General features: G+C 42.4%; 1 protein-coding gene across 15 annotated transcripts in view; it reads right to left on the reverse strand.

The window, feature by feature from the left end:
- The window catches only part of CDKL5 (cyclin dependent kinase like 5), a 94,245-nt gene that overhangs the window by 31,371 nt on the left and 42,410 nt on the right, over positions 1 to 20,464 (reverse strand). For 11 of the 15 annotated variants that reach the window (XR_009155510.1, XR_009155509.1, XM_058186565.1 and 8 more), the window contains 3 exons: positions 15,089 to 15,185; positions 12,824 to 12,946; positions 11,603 to 11,722 (listed from right to left, as the gene is read on the reverse strand). Coding sequence is in view for 13 of the 15 variants with exons in the window: in XM_058186565.1 (XP_058042548.1) it covers positions 11,603 to 11,722; positions 12,824 to 12,946; positions 15,089 to 15,185 (340 nt within the window). In the remaining 2 variants the exon portion in view is untranslated. Of the gene's footprint in view, positions 1 to 11,602; positions 11,723 to 12,823; positions 12,947 to 15,088; positions 15,186 to 20,464 lie in introns of those variants that run through there. The other 4 variants (XM_058186563.1, XM_058186566.1, XM_058186561.1 and 1 more) reach the window with 2 other exon arrangements.

The raw sequence follows: 20,464 nt of genomic DNA on the forward strand, positions 1-20,464 counted from the left end.
TTAGTACTCCCATTAGATCATTTTTTATTTAACTAATATTTTTTGGAGGAGATAACAGCATAGACCATAACACAGACAAAGGTTTTTGCTTTTGCCGGGGACTAATAAGACATGGGAAAAAGAAAGAAACACCATGGCACCAGCCTGGGATCCCTCTCACCAGTGAAAACTGCATAACAACCAAGAATTGAGGAGCACTTTGCTTGCAAGAGATCTGTAAGTAAAACTAACCCCCTCCATTTATAGCCTTTTTCCTGATGCCTATGTATCCTGTACTTTGATTTACCTTCTTGGGAATGTAAGGGGGCAGGGCCATCTGTTTTGTCAGTTCCGAAGCCTCCAGCAAGAGATGCCTGGGAACAACTTATCACCTTCTCAGCCTGCGCTTCCCAAAACAACTTTTGCACCTGTAGATTCGCTTATCCAACATCAGACTGAGGGGAGGGGTTTCTAACTGCTTTATCCTAACCGAATTGCCCAGGAAACTGGAGATCCTGTTTACTTTATCCTGCAATCTCTTTCCTTCAATAAAAGGTTCCTTTTGAAATGTTAATCGTTTCAAGAGTTTTACTTTCTTGAACAGAGAGGAGAGGCAGACCCTTACAGAAACTACAAATAGTAATGGAAAAGATTGATTTCGTCCAGCAAGGCTGGCTAAAATGTACTCGAATTTAAGTCCGAAGTGCTGGAGATGTAATCAACATCAAGGTACCTTCTTTCATGTTTGGTGGATGTGCCCCGAAGCGAAAAAGTATTGGGTCAAGATACAGGGATGGCTACAGGGTATAACAAAATGCCAAATAGAGCTGAACCCAGAAACATTTCTCTTGGGAATGCTTAAAACAAAACTTGATAAAAAAAAACAAGATATTTGATTTTACACATACTAACAGCGGCGAGGATTGCGTTCGCACAATATTGGAAACACAGTAGCATACCACCAGAGAGTCCAAAAAATATACTATTGCGCAGAAATGGATAGGCTTACCATAGAATTACAAGAAAAAGAAGATTCAGACTACTACACGGTTTGGGAAAATTGGTACACATATACAAACAATAGAAATAGAAAATAACATGTATATAAGGCTATTGATGATTAGATGCATACAGTGTATATATAAATTATATGGAAGGAAGATCCGAAATATACAATGTCACAGTTTTGTTGAATATACACTGTTATAAAAAAAAGAAAATCGTAATAAAAAAAAAGGAAAAGATTGATTTCGAGTAGTGTAGGCAAAATTGTAAAAAAAAAAAAAAGTGGGGGGGGTAGCCTTTGGGTAACATAGAGTCCTACAATACCTTGTATAATAAACACAGCCCAAAATTTGGATAATAATAATAATAACAACAACAACTACTTTATTGTCATTGTACGTATATACACAGTATACCCATACAACAAAATTCACTTAACACCCAATAACCAGGTCCAAACACCCACCCACCCACCACAAATTCTCCGCCCATGAACCACCCAAACATCCACACAACAGACCAAGTAATGCTGTCCAACAGCTCACTGATGGTGGCCCTTTAGTTCATTGTTGAGTGCAATTATATATCTGGAATAAAAATTATTCAGAAAACGTAGGATAAAGAGGGAATATGCATTTGCTTTCCCTTTCATAGATTACTGCCTTGTCATGGCGAAGGGGCTTGCGTAGCTCAATGAAGCTATGAGCTATGCAAATTCCAGAGAATAGCTAGAAGAGATAAGAATGCATTCTTAAATGAACAGTGCAAAGAAATAGAAAAAAACAATAGAATAGGAAGGACCAGAGATCTCTTCAAGAAAATTGGAGATATGAAGGGAACGTTTCATGCAAAGATGGGCATGATAAAGGACCAAAATGGCAGGGACCTAACAGAGGCAGAAGAGATTAAGAAGAGGTGGCAAAATTACACAGAAGAACTATACAAGAACGAGCTTGACATCCCTGGTAACCACGATGGGGTGGTCACTGACCTTGAGCCAGACATCCTAGAATGTGAAGTCAAATGGGCCTTAGGAAATCTGAGCAACAACAAAACTAGTGGAGGAGACAGTATTCCTGCTGAGTTATTCAAAATCTTAAAAGACGATGCAGTAAAAGTGATACACTCAATTTGCCAGTAAATTTGGAAAACTCAACAGTGGCCACAGGATTGGAAAAGGTCAGTTTGCATTCCAATTCCAAAGAAAGGCAATGCCAAAGAATGTTCAAACTATTGCACCATTGCACTCATTTCACATGCTAGTAAGGTTATGCTTAAAATCCTACAAGCTAGGCTCCAGCAGTATGTGGATTGAGAACTACCAGAAGTACAGGCAGGATTTCGAAGAGGCAGAGGAACTAGAGATCAAATTGCCAACATACACTGGATCATGGAGAAAGCTAGGGAGTTCCAGAAAAACATCTACTTCTGCTTCATTGACTATGCTAAAGCCTTTGATTGTGTGGATCACAACAAATTGTGGCAAGTTCTTAAAGAGATGGGAGTACCAGACCATCTTATTTGTCTCTTGAGAAACCTGTATGCGGGTCAAGAAGCAACAGTGAGAACTGGACACAGAACCACTGATTGGTTCAAAATTGGGAAAGGAATCCAGCAAGGCCATATACTATCGCCCTGCCTATTTAACTTATATGCAGAGCACATCATGAGAAAGGCGGGGCTGGATGAATCAAAAATTGGAATTAAGATTGTCGGGAGAAATATCAACAACCTCAGATATGCAGATGATATTATTATTATTATTATTATTATTATTATTATTATTATTATTATTATTATTATTATTATTATTATTATTATTATTTATTATATTTGTATACCGCCCATCTCCCGAAGGACTCAGGGCAGTTCACAGCCAATAAAACAACAGAAAACATATAATACATATAAAACAGCAAAAAAGAATAGAAAATTAATTCAATTGATGGCCTAAAACTTTTAAATACAAATTTAAAACCCCGTTTAAAACCCCTGATTTTAAACCCCAATTTAAAACTACGTTCACGCTAGTCCTGCTCTTTGAAACAGCAACGTCTTCAGCTCATGGCGGAAGGGCCTGAGGTCGGGGAGTTGACGAAGCCCCAGAGGGAGCTCATTCCAGAGGGTAGGAGCCCCCACAGAGAAGGCCCTCTCCCTGGAGGTCGCCAGCCGACATTGTTTAGCTGACGGTATCCGGAGGAGGCCCTCTCTGTGAGAGCGCACTGGTCGGTGAGAGGCTAATGGTGGCAGTAGGCGGTCCCGTAAATATCCCAGCCCTAAGCCATGGAGCGCTTTAAAGGTGATAACAAGTACCTTGAAGTGAAACTGGAAGACCACCGGAAGCAAGTGCAGATTACGCAGGAGGGGTGTTACACGGGAGCCACAAGGTGCTCCCTCTATCACCCGCGCAGCCGCATTCTGGACCAGTTGGAGTCTCCGGGTACCCTTCAAGGGGAGCCCCATGTAGAGAGCATTACAGTAGTCCAGACGGGATGTAACAAGGGCATGAGCGACCGTGCATAAGGAAGCCCGATCCAGAAAGGGGCGTAACTGGTGTATCAGGCGAACCTGATGAAAAGCTCCCCTGGCGACGGCCGTCATATGATCTTCTAAAGACAGGAGGACGCCCAGATTGCGAGCTCTTTCTGTGGGGGCCAATAGCTCGCCCCCAATGGTCAGTGATGGAATTAGCTGACTGTACCGGGCCGCCGGCATCCACACCACTCGGTCTTGGTGGGATTGAGTCTGAGTCTGTTCCTCCCCATCCAGACCCGTACGGCCTCCAGGCACTGGGACATCACTTCAACAGCCTCGTTGGGGTGGTTAGGGGTGGAAATATAGAGCTGAGTATCATCAGCGTATAGATGACAACTCACCCCAAGACCACAGATGATCTCACCCAGCGGCTTCATATAGATGTTGAACAGAAGAGGCGAGAGAACCGACCCTTGCGGCACCCCACATAAGAGGCGTCTTGGGGTCAATCTCTGTCCCCCTGTCAACACCGTCTGCGACCAGTCGGAGAGGTAGGAGGAGAACCACCGATGAACAGTGCCCCCCACTCCAAGTCTCCTGAGTCGGCGCAGGATACCATGATCGATGGTATCAAAAGCCGCTGAGAGATCTAATAGGACCAGGACAGAGGAACAACCTCTGTCCCGAGCCCTCAAGAGATCATCAACCAGCGCGACCAAGGCTGTTTCCGTGCTGTGACCAGGCCGGAAACCGGACTGGAATGGATCAAGATAGACAGTTTCATCCAGGTACTGGGGCAACTGTCGTGCAACCACACTCTCGACAACCTTTGCCACAAAGCGAAGGTTGGAGACCGGACGATAATTTGCTAAAATAGCTGGGTCCAGGGAAGGCTTCTTGAGGATGGGCCTCACCACCGCCTCTTTCAAGGCGGCAGGGAAAACACCCTCCATCAAAGAAGCGTTCACAATTTTCTGGAGCCAGCCTCGTGTCACCTCCCGAGTGGCCAGTACCAACCAGGAGGGACACGGGTCCAATAAACATGTGGTCGCATTCAATCCCCCCATTAACCTGTCCATGTCCTCAGGAGCCACAGATCAAACTCATCCCAGATAATAACATCAAGACCTACCTCCCCCACCCCGTCCGGATCTACCCAATCTGTGTCCAACCCTTCCTGAATCTGAGCGATTTTATCAAACAGATATTGTCCAAATTCCTCAGCTTGACCCTTTAAGGGATCCTCTACCGCTCCCTGATGGAGGAGAGAGCGGGTCACCCTAAACAGGGCGGCTGGGCGGTTATCTGCTGATGCAATGAGGTTGGAAAAATACTCCCGTTTTGCCAGCCTCATCGCCACTAGATAGGTCCAAATTTGAGACCTAACTAGTGTCCGGTCAGATTCGGAGCGGCTGGCTCTCCAGATACTCTCTAGGCGTCTTTTCCGGCGCTTCATCTCCCTCAGCCCCTCGGAGTACCAAGGGACTAAACGAGATCGGCACCGGGTCAGAGGCCGCAAAGGCACGACTCGATCTAGAGCACTAGCCACCGCCCGATCCCAGGCGGCGACCAGACCTCCAGCCGAGTCGTGGGCTAAATCCTCAGGGAATAGCCCAAGCTCCGTCTGGAACCTTCCAGTGTCCATCAGGCGCCTGGGACGGAACCAGCGAGTCGGCTCCGTCTCCCTGCGGCGGAGGTCGGCGATTCGAAAGTCCAGCTGAAGGAGCGAATGATCTGACCATGACAGGGGTCTGATAACTAACTCCCCTAATTCCAGATCATTCAACCACTGTCCAGAGACAAAAATCAAATCCAGAGTGTTTCCCCCGATGTGAGTGGGGTCGTTCACTAACTGGGTCAGGTTCAAGGCCATCATGGAAGCCATGAACTCCCGAGCTGATGTGGATGCTATCCCCACCGACGGCAGATTGAAATCCCCCATGACCATAAGCCTGGGGGTCTCTACTGCCGTCCCGGCGACCACCTCCAACAGCTCAGGCAGGGTTTCTGTCACCCAGCAAGGAGCTAGGTACGTGATCAGTAAACCCACCTGAACCCCACGGCCCCACTTCACAAGGAGGGACTCACATCCAGTTATCTGTGGCACAGTGATCTCCCTCGGCTCAAGACTCCCGTTGATAATAACCACCACTCCCCCACCCCTACCCTGGGCCCTGGCCTGATGGAATGCACGGAAACCCGGTGGGCACATCTCTATCAGGGGAACCCCCCTTCCGTGCCCAACCAGGTCTCACTCTAATGGCAGAAAGCGAAGAGGAACTAAAGAGCCTCTTGATGCAGGTGAAGGAGGAGAGTGCAAAAGTTGGTTTGAAACTCAACATTAAGAAAACTAAGATCATTGCATCCGGCCCTCTCAATTCCTGGCAGATGGGGAGGAAATGGAGGTAGTGACAGATTTTATTTTCCTGGGCTGCAAGATCACTGCAGATGGGGATTGCAGCCAAGAAATTAAAAGACACTTGCTCCTGGGGAGGAAAGCTATGGCAATCTAGACAGCGTACTAAAAAGCAGAGACATCACCCTGTCAACAAAAATGCGTATAGTCAAGGCTATGGTTTTCCCAGTTGCAATGTATGGCTGTGAAAGTTGGACCATAAGAAAGACTGAGCACCAAAGAATTGAGGCCTTTGAACTCTGGTGCTGGAGAAGACTCCCGTGAGTCCCTTGGACTGCAAAGCGATCAAACCGGTCAGTCCTAGAGATCAACCCTGACTGCTCTTTAGAAGGCCAGATCCTGAAGATGAAACTGAAATATTTTGGCCACTAATGAGAAGGAAGGACTCACTGGAGAAGAGCCTAATGCTGGGAAAGATTGAGGGCAAAAGAAGAACGGGACGACAGAGAACGAGGTGGCTGGATGGAGTCACTGAAGCAGTAGCCATGAGTTTAAATGGACTCCAGAGGATGGTAGAGGACAGGAAGGCTTGGAGGAACATTGTCCATGAGGTCGTGATGGGTCAGACATGACTTCGCAACTAACAACAACAAATGCATTTGCTTTCTGATTTAGAAAATTGTTAAAAGACAAAAAGAACCTTAATTCTCGCAGTCATCATTTGCAATTTCTAAAATGCTCTTTTATGACAAATTCTGTGTTCTACCTATTTTGGGAGGGAATCTCTTGCTTGTCATGTAAAGTCTGATAGGCCCCTTGAATGGATGAAAGTTGTACAATCTAGCATTGGCTGATATAGTAAGTGCCTATTAAAAAGGTACTAAAAATGTTAAAGTTGAGTTGGTTTGGAAATTTAAGATGGTTTGTATAGCAGTTAGTTTATGTCAGTGGTTACTGAACTGTTTCATCTAATTACTTCTTTCCCTGGTCTCAAATAATGTCATTATCCCATAAAGAAACCAGACTGTGTTGTTTTACACAACTGTCTTGGAAGCTGCAACCTGAAACACTTGACTCACAAACAAGAAAGTTATAAATACTTCATTATTTCCAGAACATGACCAAATTCCTCCTTGGAGGTAATTATTCTCAATTTAAAAACTATAGGTAGTTGTTGACATTCTGACCATAATTGAGTTTGGAAATGCGGTCATAAATCATTGCATTTGAAAATCACCTGAAGTAATCTTTTTTTTAATTTTTTTTTAATTTTGTCACAACAATATACACAAGCATCAACATAAAATATCTACATATCATATAAGCATATATATGAGCAAAAGTATGCAATAACTATATTAATTTGATATAATGAAAGGAAACAATAGGACAGGAGTGGTAGGCACTTTTGTGCTCTTATGCATTTTTCACAGTAGTCGAATGAAGATGGCAGTTGTTAAGTAAACCTATTTATTTTAATAATAATAATAATAATAATAATATTTTAATTTGTATACCGCCCTTCTCCCGAAGGACTCAGGGCGGTGAACAGGCAGATAAAATACAAATACACACAATAATTAAAAAACATCCCTTAAAAAACTAATTTAAATGCCCAAATGTTAAAAAACATACTCCCCCATAAAATCACAAAATTTTAAAAACCCATCCAATAAAGATAAAAATCAGGCTAGTCCAGCCATACGAAATAAATAAGTTTTAAGTTCGCGGCGAAAGGTCCTAAGGTCAGGTAATTGTCGAAGTCCGAGGGGAAGTTCGTTCCACAGGGTCGGGGCCCCCACAGAGAAGGCCCTCCTCCTGGGGGCCGCCAGCCGACACTGTTTGGCTGACGGCACCCTGAGGAGTCCCTCTCTGTGGGAACGTACCGGACGATGGGAGATAGAGGCCGGCAGTAGACGGTCCCGTAGATAACCCGGTCCTAAGCCATGGAGCGCTTTAAAGGTGGTAACCAATACCTTGAAGCGCACCCGGAAAACAACAGGTAGCCAGTGCAGTCTGCGCAGGATAGGTGTTATGTGGGAGCTCCGAGCCGCTCCCTCAATAACCCGCGCAGCCGCGTTCTGAACTAGCTGAAGTCTCCGGGTGCTCTTCAAGGGGAGCCCCATATAGAGAGCATTGCAGTAGTCCAGGCGAGAGGTAACGAGAGCATGAGTGACTGTGCATAAGGCATCCCGGTCCAGGAAGGGACGCAACTGGCGGATCAGGCGAACCTGATAAAATGCTCTCCTGGAGACGGTCGCCAAATGGTCTTCAAAGGACAACCGACCATCCAGGAGCACACCCAAGTTGTGTACCTTCTCCATCGGGGCCAATGATTCACCCCCGACAGACAGCCGCATCTGCAGCTGACTGTATCGAGGTGCCGGCATCCACAGCCACTCCATCTTGGAGGGATTAAGTTTGAGCCTGTTCCTCCCCATCCAGACCCGTACGGCTTCCAGACACCGGGACAGCACTTCGACAGCTTCACTGGGGTGGCCCGGGGTGGAAAAGTACAGCTGGGTATCATCAGCGTACAGTTGGTATCTCACCCCAAAGCCACTGATGATCTCACCCAGCGGCTTCATATAGATGTTGAACAGGAGGGGTGAGAGAATCAACCCCTGCGGCACCCCACACGAGGCACCTTGGAGTCGATCTCTGCCCCCCTGTCAACACCGTCTGCGTCCGGTCAGAGAGGTAGGAGGAGAACCACCGATAAACGGTGCCTCCCACTCCCAACCCCTCCAACCGGCGCAGCAGGATACCATGGTCGATGGTATCAAAAGCCGCTGAGAGGTCTAATAGGACCAGGGCAGAGGAGTAACCCCTATCCCTGGCCCTCCAGAGATCATCCACCAGTGCGACCAAAGCTGTCTCCGTACTGTATCCGGGCCGGAAGCCGGACTGGAACGGGTCTAGATAGACAGCTTCATCCAGGTACTGGGGTAGCTGACATGCCACCACACTCTCCACAACCTTCGCCGTGAAGCGAAGATTGGAGACTGGCCGGTAGTTCCCTAAAACAGCTGGGTCCAGGGAAGGCTTCTTGAGGAGGGGTTTCACCACCGCCTCTTTCAAGGCCGCGGGAAAGACCCCCTCCCGCAGAGAAGCATTTGTAATCCCCTGGAGCCAGCCTCGTGTCACCTCCTGAGTAGCCAGTACTAACCAGGAGGGGCACGGATCCAGTAAACATGTGGTGGCGTTCAGCCTACCCAGCAACCTGTCCATGTCCTTGGGAGTCACGGGATCAAAGTCATCCCAAACCACCTCAACAAGACGGGCCTCAGAACCCTCGCCTGGATCTACCCAATTTTGATCCAATCCGTCCCGAAGCTGAACGATTTTGTCGTATAGATAACCGTTAAACTCCTCGGCACGCCCTTGTAGGGGGTCCTCCCGCCCCTCCTGTTGAAGGAGCGAGCGGGTCACCCGAAACAGGGCGGCCGGGCGGTTATCTGCCGACGCAATGAGGGAGGAAACGTAGGAACGCAGCCCTCATTGCCACTAGGTAGGTCCTACTATAGGACCTAACTAGTGTCCGGTCAGCCTCAGAGCGGCTGGATCTCCAGGCACTCTCTAGGCGTCTTCTCCGGCGCTTCATCTCCCTCAGCTCCTCGGAGAACCAAGGAGCTGGTTGAGACCGACGCCGGGTCAGAGGCCGCAAAGGCACGACACGGTCCAAAGCTCCAGCCGCGGCCCGTTCCCAGGCCGCAACTAGTTCTTCAGTCGAGTCGTGGGCCAGGTGCTCGGGAAACGGCCCAAGCTCCGTCAGGAACCTCTCCGGGTCCATCAGGCGCCTGGGACGGAACCAGCGCATTGGTTCCGTCTCCCTGCGGTGGTGGGTAGCGGTCAGAAAGTCTAGACGAAGGAGAAAATGATCTGACCATGACAAAGGTTCAACAACTAAATCATTTAAAACCAGATCATTAGACCACTGGCCAGAGATAAAAATCAGGTCTAGGGTGCCTCCCCCGACGTGGGTAGGGCCGTCAATTAACTGAATCAGGTCCATGGCCGTCATGGAAGCCATGAACTCCTGAGCTGCCGAAGATGCTACGCCGGCTGATGGCAAATTGAAATCCCCCATGACCAACAGTCTGGGGGTTTCAACTGCCAACCCGGCCAGCAACTCCAACAGCTCAGGCAGGGCTGGAGTCATGCAGCAAGGAGCCAGGTACGTGATCAACAAGCCTACCTGAGTCCTACGACCCCACTTCACGTAGAGGGATTCACACCCAGCTATCTGAGGCACAGTGGTTTCCCTCGGCTCGAGACTCTCCTTAATAATAACCGCCACCCCCCCACCCCTGCCCTGGGCCGTTTTAAACCTTTTAAAGGTTGGGTTTTGCCAGCTGACAAAAAACATTGCAAATCCCAGTTCTTGACTGCAAACTGCCACAATGACAAGTGGTCCTGTGATTGTGGCATGTGTGGGGTGTGACCACAGATGATGGCTGGGGGTGCTTTATGGGCTGGAAAGGGCTATAAAGCATCCAGTCTGTGGCAATCACAAATTTGTGCAGTCATAAAATGACTGGTTGTTAAATAAGGATTATTTGTATAGGTTTATGTAGTGCAGGATCCAATCTGGGTTGGTCACAGGGACCAGAGTCTTCAGAGTTTTTGGACTTGTGCTGGAACCAATCCTCAGGGAACTTCTCTCTAGCAGAGTGTGTGCTTTGGCCTATTCTGTGTGGTATTTATATGGTTCCTGGTTGTTGTGGCTTGGGGTGCTGATGGCTGGCTATTAAATGGTTGATTGTTGTTTTCCTGTGCTGTCAAGCTTTTGCCTCCTAAGTAAGCTGGTGGTAAATTAGCATTCCTGTTGACTGATAAGGAGCCTGCTTCCCAGGCTTCAATCACTTCTCTGGCTGTTTTTGTCTCTGCTCATCCAACAATCTTAGCTGCAAAATTGAATGTATATCCTTATTCGTTGCAATGTTGTTTATGTAGTAGCTATATTGTAGCTGACTGATCACATTCTGCTAAAAGTTAAAAAGTTGATTTTAACCTTTCAGTTTTAAATGGTTTGACATTAAATAACCTGAAGGCTTACCTTCAGCCACACAAACTTGTCTGAACATTAACATCTCCAACCTACTCATTTGTTCACTACTGTGAACAGTCAGATTACTGCATATCACTAACAATATGTCTTTTCAACTGGCTCTGTATTTTTAGAATAAATTACCCAGAGATGTGCATCCAGTACATAGCTCAAGGACCTAAAATGTCCTGAAGCAGAATGCCTGTCTCCGCTGATTTTTATTATTACTCTTTATTACCAAATTTGTTTTGTTTTGCAAGCTACATTGACTAAAATACATTAAGTAAACAAATAATACGAGTATATGGTTGGAACAATACTTTGTTGTTGCTCAAGAAAAAGTGAGGGACATTCTTATTTAAGAACTTCATACTGAACGTAAGGCTGGTGATAATTCTATCTGCTCCACTGATATATATTAATGACTAGATGGTTACATTACTTGGGTAAAACGTATCTCACAGTACTGTTAAAGGTGCAACACTGAAATTGCTTCTTTTGCCAATTTGATAAAAGTACCAAGACTCTGTAGGCACTGCTGGTAAAATCTTTTAAACTGATGTATAAAAAAAATCCAATGTAGCTCTGGGTTAATGAACTAATTAATCAAGCAACACTTGTGATGATTTCAGTTTGAGATCCCAAGAATAAAAGTTCAAAGCTACTGTTTTGTAACTTAGAACAACTATTCACTTGCCAAATGACTTAAAATGAAATGAAGCAATATTTAAACTTACATGTCCTTGGATTTCTGTCATCTTTTCAGAATGCCAGTCCTTCTGCCTGCTGGCTGGATGATTAGATGTGTGAATAGCTTTTTGTATTGCCAAAAGATCCTGACTTTCGCTTCCAGGCATCTGTAACATGGAACAATAACTATTCATTAATTCCTGGGAACAAAAATTCTAAGTTATGTCTCATCTAACACTTCTCCCTGCTTCTCAGATTAAAGCAATGCAAGTGAACTCATTATTGCTATGCCCTTTTAAGAGCTCCATTTTAATAATATATTTGTAGATGCCATGCATATTTTTATAACCTCCACCCTTAAGGCATTCACATGCTGTTAGTTAAATATTGCAAGAGAGAGAGGGAGCAGTTAAGTGCAGTGCTCTGTTTCACCCTCATTTCCATGACATTCCATATTGCTTTTAAGATCATGAGCCATTTTCACAAAAACTATGAAGAAATCTAAACACTGCAATTAATTTTGCAGTACTTTTATAAGGAAGGGTATTTTCCCTTATGAAAGAAATAAGATTTAGCTTAAAAAGATACGTTTACTAATCAGAGAAACTGCTAAATAGTGCAACATGCCAGCTTCAGAGAAAAACTTTGGCTGAATATATCTTCTGAACAGTTTAGTCATCTAACAGGGAGTAGGCAATTGCTGGCTAAGATTCCTTTCTCAGCAAATAAAATTTAGGATTAAAAATTGCTAATCCCTTAAATATAGGGGGATTACTTTTTATTTTGCCAACAACATACAGTAAGATAATTGAATATAGAGAAAATAAAAGCTTTCCAAAGTGTTCTATATCCAATGAAATTCAACCATGGCTAATACATTGTGTGTTCCTTTTATTTAGGTAAAGCAAAGCAGTAAGGTTTATAAATAAAAATATTCCAATTGAAAAAATAATTGCATACTAAATTTGCACTGATTATAAAAGAAGTTGTCTTTTATATTTTATTAGATGTTTATTTCTAATCCTGATGATAGTATTATTCATAATGTTGCATTTCCTTGAGATTTGGAGGAAAAAACTTCTAGGTTCCCTGAATTTGTGGAATTGGCTCAAGATACTCAATTTGCATGGAGATTATGATCACCTGAGAAAATGTCTGTCTGTCTGTCTGTGTTTTACACACACACACACACACACACACACACAATAAGTAAAATAGATATACTGTAGCAAGGTTTTTCAGTGCTACCATGTTTAAAAAATTAATACCATAGGTAGAGTGACTATAGGATTCTTTTTCAAAGAAGAGCTATGCTTTAAATGATTCTTTGAAATAAAAAGAGGAAAGAGAGATTTCTTGATGCTTGGATTCTCCATCTTGGTAGATTCTGTCTGCAATATAAGATACAAAAACGAATTGCACAAATAATTCTAATTCAGGAGAATTACCCATGTCTCTTATTTGTTGAATTATATATGAAAGCTTCAATGATCACAGACGTTTAATCTAACTTTTTATAATTATGTCACGATAAGACTAATTGCTCTGCTGAATAAGAAAAAGCCTGTGGAAGAAATAATTTAAGCTTAACTGCCCATGCAATATGGTTTAAGAATGTGCCTATCAAATATATATATTTAGTAAGTTTAGAAGACATTACTTTGTGTGGTTTAAGTTTTGTATATGAACTATGATTATAACTATTATCAAAATATTCCAAATTTTCATAAACAATAGGTAATTAAGTGCATATGTATCTTTTACTTCAACAATATGGGTTTTGTATAATTTTTGTTAAAGGTTCAGCAAACCTGGAAAGAAACAGAAAAAAACTACATACATGCAATTTTTAAAAAATTATGTAGGTTCATAAAACAATTATCTCTCAATGGAAATGCAAACTTAAAGCTGTATTTTTCAAAAGGCTAATTGGAAAATAAGACTTATTAAATAGATGGGTGTTACTTAGGAATAAACACAAAGAATTTCAGAAAAATATATGCAGTAACTAAATTATATAGGAACAAAACTAAGGAATCCTTAAATGGTTTGTCTGCTGACAATAAAAAATTCTGATGCACGTCACCTCTAATTTCCAAGTCTTCACTGTAAATCAACACATTTAAAATAATAGATAAAAATGGTTCTTCTGCTTAGTACAATACTTGGTTATTATTTAATTATTATTTACTTATATCAATTTATAGAGACACCCATCTCACAATCACAATTTTTTCCTATCCCCTACATGGATGGAGGAAAGAGGAAGGGATATTAACATGAAGTAAGCTGGTGGAAGGATCATAGAAATGGTTTCATTTTTAAATAATAGTTGCTCTTTTTTTAACCACTGTTGAAAAAGCTTATATGCTTCTTTGAAAGCACTGTTATCCTAAAAGAACAGATAATAATTGCAGCAAACCAATTTTCAATGAGAGAGGCTCCTTGTTTCAAGGGCATAGTACTTATTATTAAATTCATTCAAAATCCCAAAACTTTTCAGAATTTTATTCATGGCTACAGCATGGCATTTTTGTTTCTTAAATTCTTTATGACAATAAAGATAACTTCCTCTCCTTGTAATTCCCCATCTTATACCAATATATTTGAACTCTACATCAGTTAACCCAACCCATGTTTCTGATCAAGTGAGCTATAGCTCACAAAAGCTAACATCTTGTAATAACATTTCTTAGTTTTAAAAAGTGCTACTAGACTCTTGGGATATCAAGCTCTGTAAATAACTAAAATTGACCTTTGTTTTAAATGAACAATCAAACATTTAACCTTAAGCCCTTTATATTAAGAATTTCAAACCAGGAGACAAATATGGGGAAACAGACTACAAGATAAGGGCATTAGCTTGGTCTTCCCTAGCTCATCATGGAGAAAATCTATTTGTCATCACTAGGAGTAAAAAATGACTCAATGTCACATAATCAATCAATCAATCCCTATCCTATCCCTCAGTAATCAGCTTCTCTAGGAAATACAAATTTTTCCTGATGGAGCTGAGAACCAGTAGGCCTACAGAGATAGCTATTAAACAGTAAGAAGTAGAATCCTTCTCTAGACTGTAGTAAATGGTAAAATTATTACTAATAAATGACAGCAATTGGTAGGCTGCACAGAGAGGTGAAACGGGAGAAAAGTAGCAAATACTTCCTCTACAACCACAAAGGGTTTGACATAGCGATCAGCCCCATACTCTCCCCACTTGGTACTACAGAATGGTCAAAATCTACTTCCTATTTGCTTGCTCACAAACTCTGATTTGGCTTCTAGCTATTTATCAAGAAAATCACCTGACATCACTGCTTCATTATTTATTTAATATTTAATTTTATTCATAGGAGGTCATAGAAATGTACTCCTCATGTTAGGGGCTCAGCAAGTAGGATTGCCAGAAATTTCACAATAATCTTCAAATTCTTTGTATTTGTCAAATCTGGTAGCTCAATAAGCAAATTGTTCTTCCCTGCAGAAGACTAAAGTAGTCAAGCAAAATATTACAAAAAACATGAGCTACTTACTGACTGAGATTTCTTCTTTTTCTTTTTTATTGCCCTGAAAAAACTTTGTTTTTCTTTTTCCTTTAGTTGTTCAGAATGAGTATCTTCAGGACTTTTCCTTAATATGGAGAGAAAAAAAACCACATACATATATATATAAAAGCCACAGGACACGATATTGACTTTAAAAAGACCAGAACTATCGCCAAAACTGAACACTTTAACAACAGAATAATCAGAGAAGCCATCGAGATAGAAAAACGCCCACACAGCATGAACAAACGAGATGATACCTCCCGCCTACCAGCCATTTGGAAACCCGCCCTTATTGACAAATGAGTCCCTAACACGAAGAATGACACCAGACCCACACTCACGAGGTCCACACAGGATGTCACCACCACACATCCACCCAGAAAGCAGACCCAAACCCACACTGATCATGAAGCACGACCAAGGACCAGAAGCCAGACCGTAGCTGCAACATTAGCCATTTCAAGCCCCTCCAATTCATACATGCAGCAGACTGACACCCACTATGAAGATGTAGCACGACCATGAACACGAAGCCAAACAACAGCAATGCAGCTCACCAGCTCAAATCCCCCTGCAACTCAGACTAATCTGAGCACAGCCAAGCTCCCACCCAATCAGTTCAAACCCCCACTAGCAGTTAAAAAGGAAGAAACAGCTGCAATCACACATTGCTCCCAGAAGCACGAAGCTGAAGCCTGAAGATGACGAATGAGACTTCATCGAAACGTCGCCAAGACACTTCCAATTTTACGCGGGAGAAAACCCGAATAACCAAAGACCTACATATATATACATATACATATATACATATACATATACATATATACATATACATATATATATATAATATATATATATATAATTTTTTAGCATAATGAATTACATACTGCACAATCCTATAGAAATGTAATTCTTTCAAAAGAGTATGCATGAAAAATCTCCTCCCCACAGCAGTAGGACATTAAGCTGGGGACTTGCCAGAATACTGTTCAGGGCTGAGAATTCTCAAAACTACATTTGCTAGGTTTCTGTGATGAATTCTAGGTACCAATTCTGATTGAAGACATTTGCACTGATCATCACTTGAGGCTTTGAATGATCTGCATGATGTTTGAATTGAGAAAAACTATATTTTCATTAGAATTACTAGCTTGAATTTGAAAATACTTCATGAGATTGCAGGCTTTCCAATTAAATTTTGTAGCTATATTATGGTTCCTAGAGCAATCATACTTTGTCTGATCTAGTTGTAACAGTGAAGTATATGTATTTGAAGGAAGAAACGTACAGAATACAACTGAAATTGGGAGACACAATTTTAAGATGACAACTCAGTAGAGAGCTGTTGTAAAAGTTATAAAAGAAAAATTAAACCCGGCCTGTCTCATCCTCTGCTTACAGGAACAAAAAACAAATTAAATCTTAATATTTACTGTAATATACAGGATATTATCAGTGTACTGCTCTTTTCTAATATTCACAGACATTGTACTATTTCTCTTCAAGGCAAGAAATATTATGCCAAATGCAGAAAAGTAGGTAGTAGAAAGCGAAAGAAAACAGAGATCTGATATAAGAGTAAATAAAAGTAAATGAATACTACTCACTGCCAAGCTCTGTTCACCTGGTTTAAAATTGACCTGGCAGAGATAGCAGTCAATATTTTATTATCACATGAGGACTGAAGCTACTTTTTATAGTTTTTTTAAAAATTTGCATTTATATCCCGCCCTTCTCCGAAGACTCAGGGCGGCTTACACTATGTCAAGCAATAGTCTTCATCCATTTGTATATTATATACAAAGTCAACTTATTGCCCCCAACAATCTGGGTCCTCATTTTACCTACCTTATAAAGGATGGAAAACTGAGTCAACTTTGGGCCTGGTGAGACTTGAACCTGCAGTAATTGCAAGCAGCTGCTGTTAATAACAGACTGTCTTACCAGTCTGAGCCACCAGAGTTAAGTCTACTGCCCCATTTGGGCTGACTGTTCCCGCTTTTCCTCCTGCTCTTTTAATAGTTTCATGGACACTTTGGTTTATGTTTTCTATTGGGTGAAAATTTTCTTAATTGATATTTTAAGCATTTCATTTCAGGTAACTTTCAACATATCTCCACACCACCCTGCTCTCCATTTTCTATTTATGCCTCTTTCATTGCTTGGAATGATCAAGAACAGCTTTTCATCCTGATTCACAGATATTGGAATGAGAGGTGACCTACTTTCTTCCTTTTAAACTCCATTCCTGAAGGCTTCAAGACAGACTTGAGAAATCAAATATCTCACTCTTTTCCTCCAACAATGAAATGTCTCAAGACTGGTAGTGTGAAAAAAAGATTCCTGTCCCCACGTTTCCCTTTCTAGTTGCCAAACCAGAATCAAAATTGCTGATGACTATAGAAGCTTTTTTGGTAAGGTGGTTTTAGCAAGTCAGGTGGTTTGAATTTGAAAGTTCTGCAAATGAAAATGGAAATGGAGCTGGGCCATCTTGGACATTGATTCTGACCTCTAAAACATTATTGGCATTTGTGTAGCATTTCCAAGACTTAAATATTCCTGCTGTACCCCTGTCCCTAACTCTGTGTGAGGAATCCAGAATGTGCTCCATTTCAAACTGTTCTTTCCCTCCCAATGGGATGGGAGATGGTAGCACAGCAAGGTGTTCCTGAATCAACAGGGAACAATGGAAAACTGGATATATCTTTATTTTCAAAAGCAGCAGCACGAAAAAATTCACAGGGTAAAATTTGTGCAAGAATGGAGAACAATCCCATAAATCAACACATCGTTTGTAAGAAGCTTGTAGTTGTTCTTGGAATTTGTGTTGAATTGCCTCAGGCTTTTTATAGAATCAAGACAGTCAAAAAAATAGAAGGGCGCTATCCATATGAGTGTCAAAGGAAAACAGCTGAATAGTGGTGCTAACAGAGTTTTTATAAGCAAATTTCACAAGTCATAAAAGTTCCAGCAATGTCTTGCTATACGTTAACACAGTAGAGAAAGTACTACTTAAAGATAGCAATAAGGACCCAGATAGTTGGGGGCAATATGCTGACCCTGTAAACTGCTTAGAGAGGGCTGTAAAGTACTGTGAAGTGGTATATAAGTCTAATTGCTATTGCTATTAGTAATTTCTATTTCCCTATCCCAGGGGTCTGTAACCTTATACACTTAAAGAGCTACTTGGACCCATTTCCCACAGAAAAGAAAACACTGGGAGCCACAAAACCTGGGTGGACATGGCCAACTCTATGTCATTCACTCCCACCCAGTCATATGACCCCCCCAGCCACACCTACCCAGCTTTTGTGGCTCCCAGTATTTTCTGTGAGAAACGGATCTCTCTCTCTCTCTCTCTCTCTCTCTCTCCCTCTCTCTCTCTTGCTTTCATTCTCTCTCTCTCCATGCTCTCCTGCCCAACTTCACATGTTGAGTGACTGGGAGGGGAGGGCGAGAGACGGGGCCAGCCAATGGTGGGATCACCCGACAGGGAGCCACAACAGAGGGACGAAAAAGCTGCATGCGGATCCGGAGCCACAGGTTGCCGACACCCGCCCTGTGCCACTCTATATGGTAAGCTGAAGACAGTTGAAATTTAATAATCAATAGTTTAAACAATACACATAATAACTTGCTATGAACTGTGGCTATTTGCTGCAGATCTGGTGACTGAAAAATCTGTAGATCCAGAAAATCTGTTGAATAAGGAAACAGGCCATCTCAGGAGTAGAAAGGCCACAACAGAGAAGTGTGCCAACTTAGTGAACTGAACAACAATAAGTAAAATAATAGTCAGATTTTAATAGATAAATTACTCAGAAAGTCCAAGGAAATTGTACAAGACCTCTATGTGCCAGTGAGAAGCTGCAGAAAATCAGTGCTATTTTGAGGCTTCTCACAGTGATAGGTATTGTTTGATGAGTCATACATTTTGATATGTGCTCTGATTCATAACCATTAGAAGACAAAGGAATTGTTAAATTTCTCAACTGCTAAACTAATCCCTGTATTACAAAATCTCCTCCCCCAAGAAATGAACATATTCTTTTGTCAAGCCCTATGTAGGGAAACTAAGAAAGCAAGAACTGTCCAGATTTTAGGAAAGCATCTTTAATACTATTTCAGAAAAAATAGCAGAATCTTGAAAACTCTAATCCTGATGTGCTTAGGATGTAAGAAATATGACATTAAAATGAAAGAAATATTGTGCCCAGCTGATTTTATATTGGGCAAGCTTATAAGAGGTCTGAGGATATCCCAGATTCTGAAAATCTAGTGTATGACTTCCAGAAGATAATGCTAGGCGTGGAAAGTATCATTAATAGTAAAAAGGTCTGTTAAAAATGTCATCATTTCATTTGATGAGTAAAACTTGTAAAAATAGAATGCCTAGGGTAAGAGGCTGCCTGGAAATTGCAGGGCTGTTGACAAAAATAGGATCGCCAACATGATCGCCAACGTCCGATAACAGATATGGCACAAGAAGAATGTCTGTCTGTCTGTCTGTCTGTCTGTCTGTCTTGGCATATTCGGGACTTTTCCGGTGTAAGGTTGAGAGTATCTTGGCGACGTTTCAACGATAACACACAACGCCACCACCAATCATCCTCACCAGATTCAAACCCAAACCCATCCCACAGACGAAACACAACCACCATCCAGAAGCCAGATCATGCTGGAACCACTGGCTGCTGTGACCCCTTCCGATCCCCACACAAAGCAAGCTGACACACACCAGGAACACATGACAAGACCTCAGACTCAGAGCCAAACCAACACCCGGGATGCTGCATCACAGCCCTCTGCTCAAGACATTACATCACAGAACTCAGAACTCCAGAGGCCACAACACCAAAGCTCAGGAACAAAAGACTAGGACCACACTCACACAGGATGCTACAAAACAACCGACCAATCTGCAAACACCCACTCCATCTACCAATCAAGATGCAACCACACAGCCAACCAACCCACACACAGCAACACTCTCCACCTCGACCAATCGGCAAACACCCACTCCATCTACTAATCAAGATGCAACCACACAGCCAACCAACCCACTTATAGAAACACGCCCCGTATCCCCACCAGTATTTATAGAGAGACGGCAGCTCCGACCACGCTTTGCTCACACGAGCACGAAGCCGAAAGCACCAGCCTGAAGATGATGAGTAAGACCTCGTCGAAACATTGCCAAGATACTCTCAACCTTACATGGTAAAAGACCCGAATACGCCAAGACCTACATATATATACATATACATATACATATACATATATATATATATGTATGTATATATGTAGGTCTTTGGTTATTCGGGTTTTCTCCCGCGTAAAATTGGAAGTGTCTTGGCGATG

Source organism: Ahaetulla prasina, chromosome 5 (genome assembly GCF_028640845.1).
Source record: "Ahaetulla prasina isolate Xishuangbanna chromosome 5, ASM2864084v1, whole genome shotgun sequence".
In the NCBI taxonomy this organism is placed as follows: Eukaryota; Metazoa; Chordata; class Lepidosauria; order Squamata; family Colubridae; genus Ahaetulla; species Ahaetulla prasina.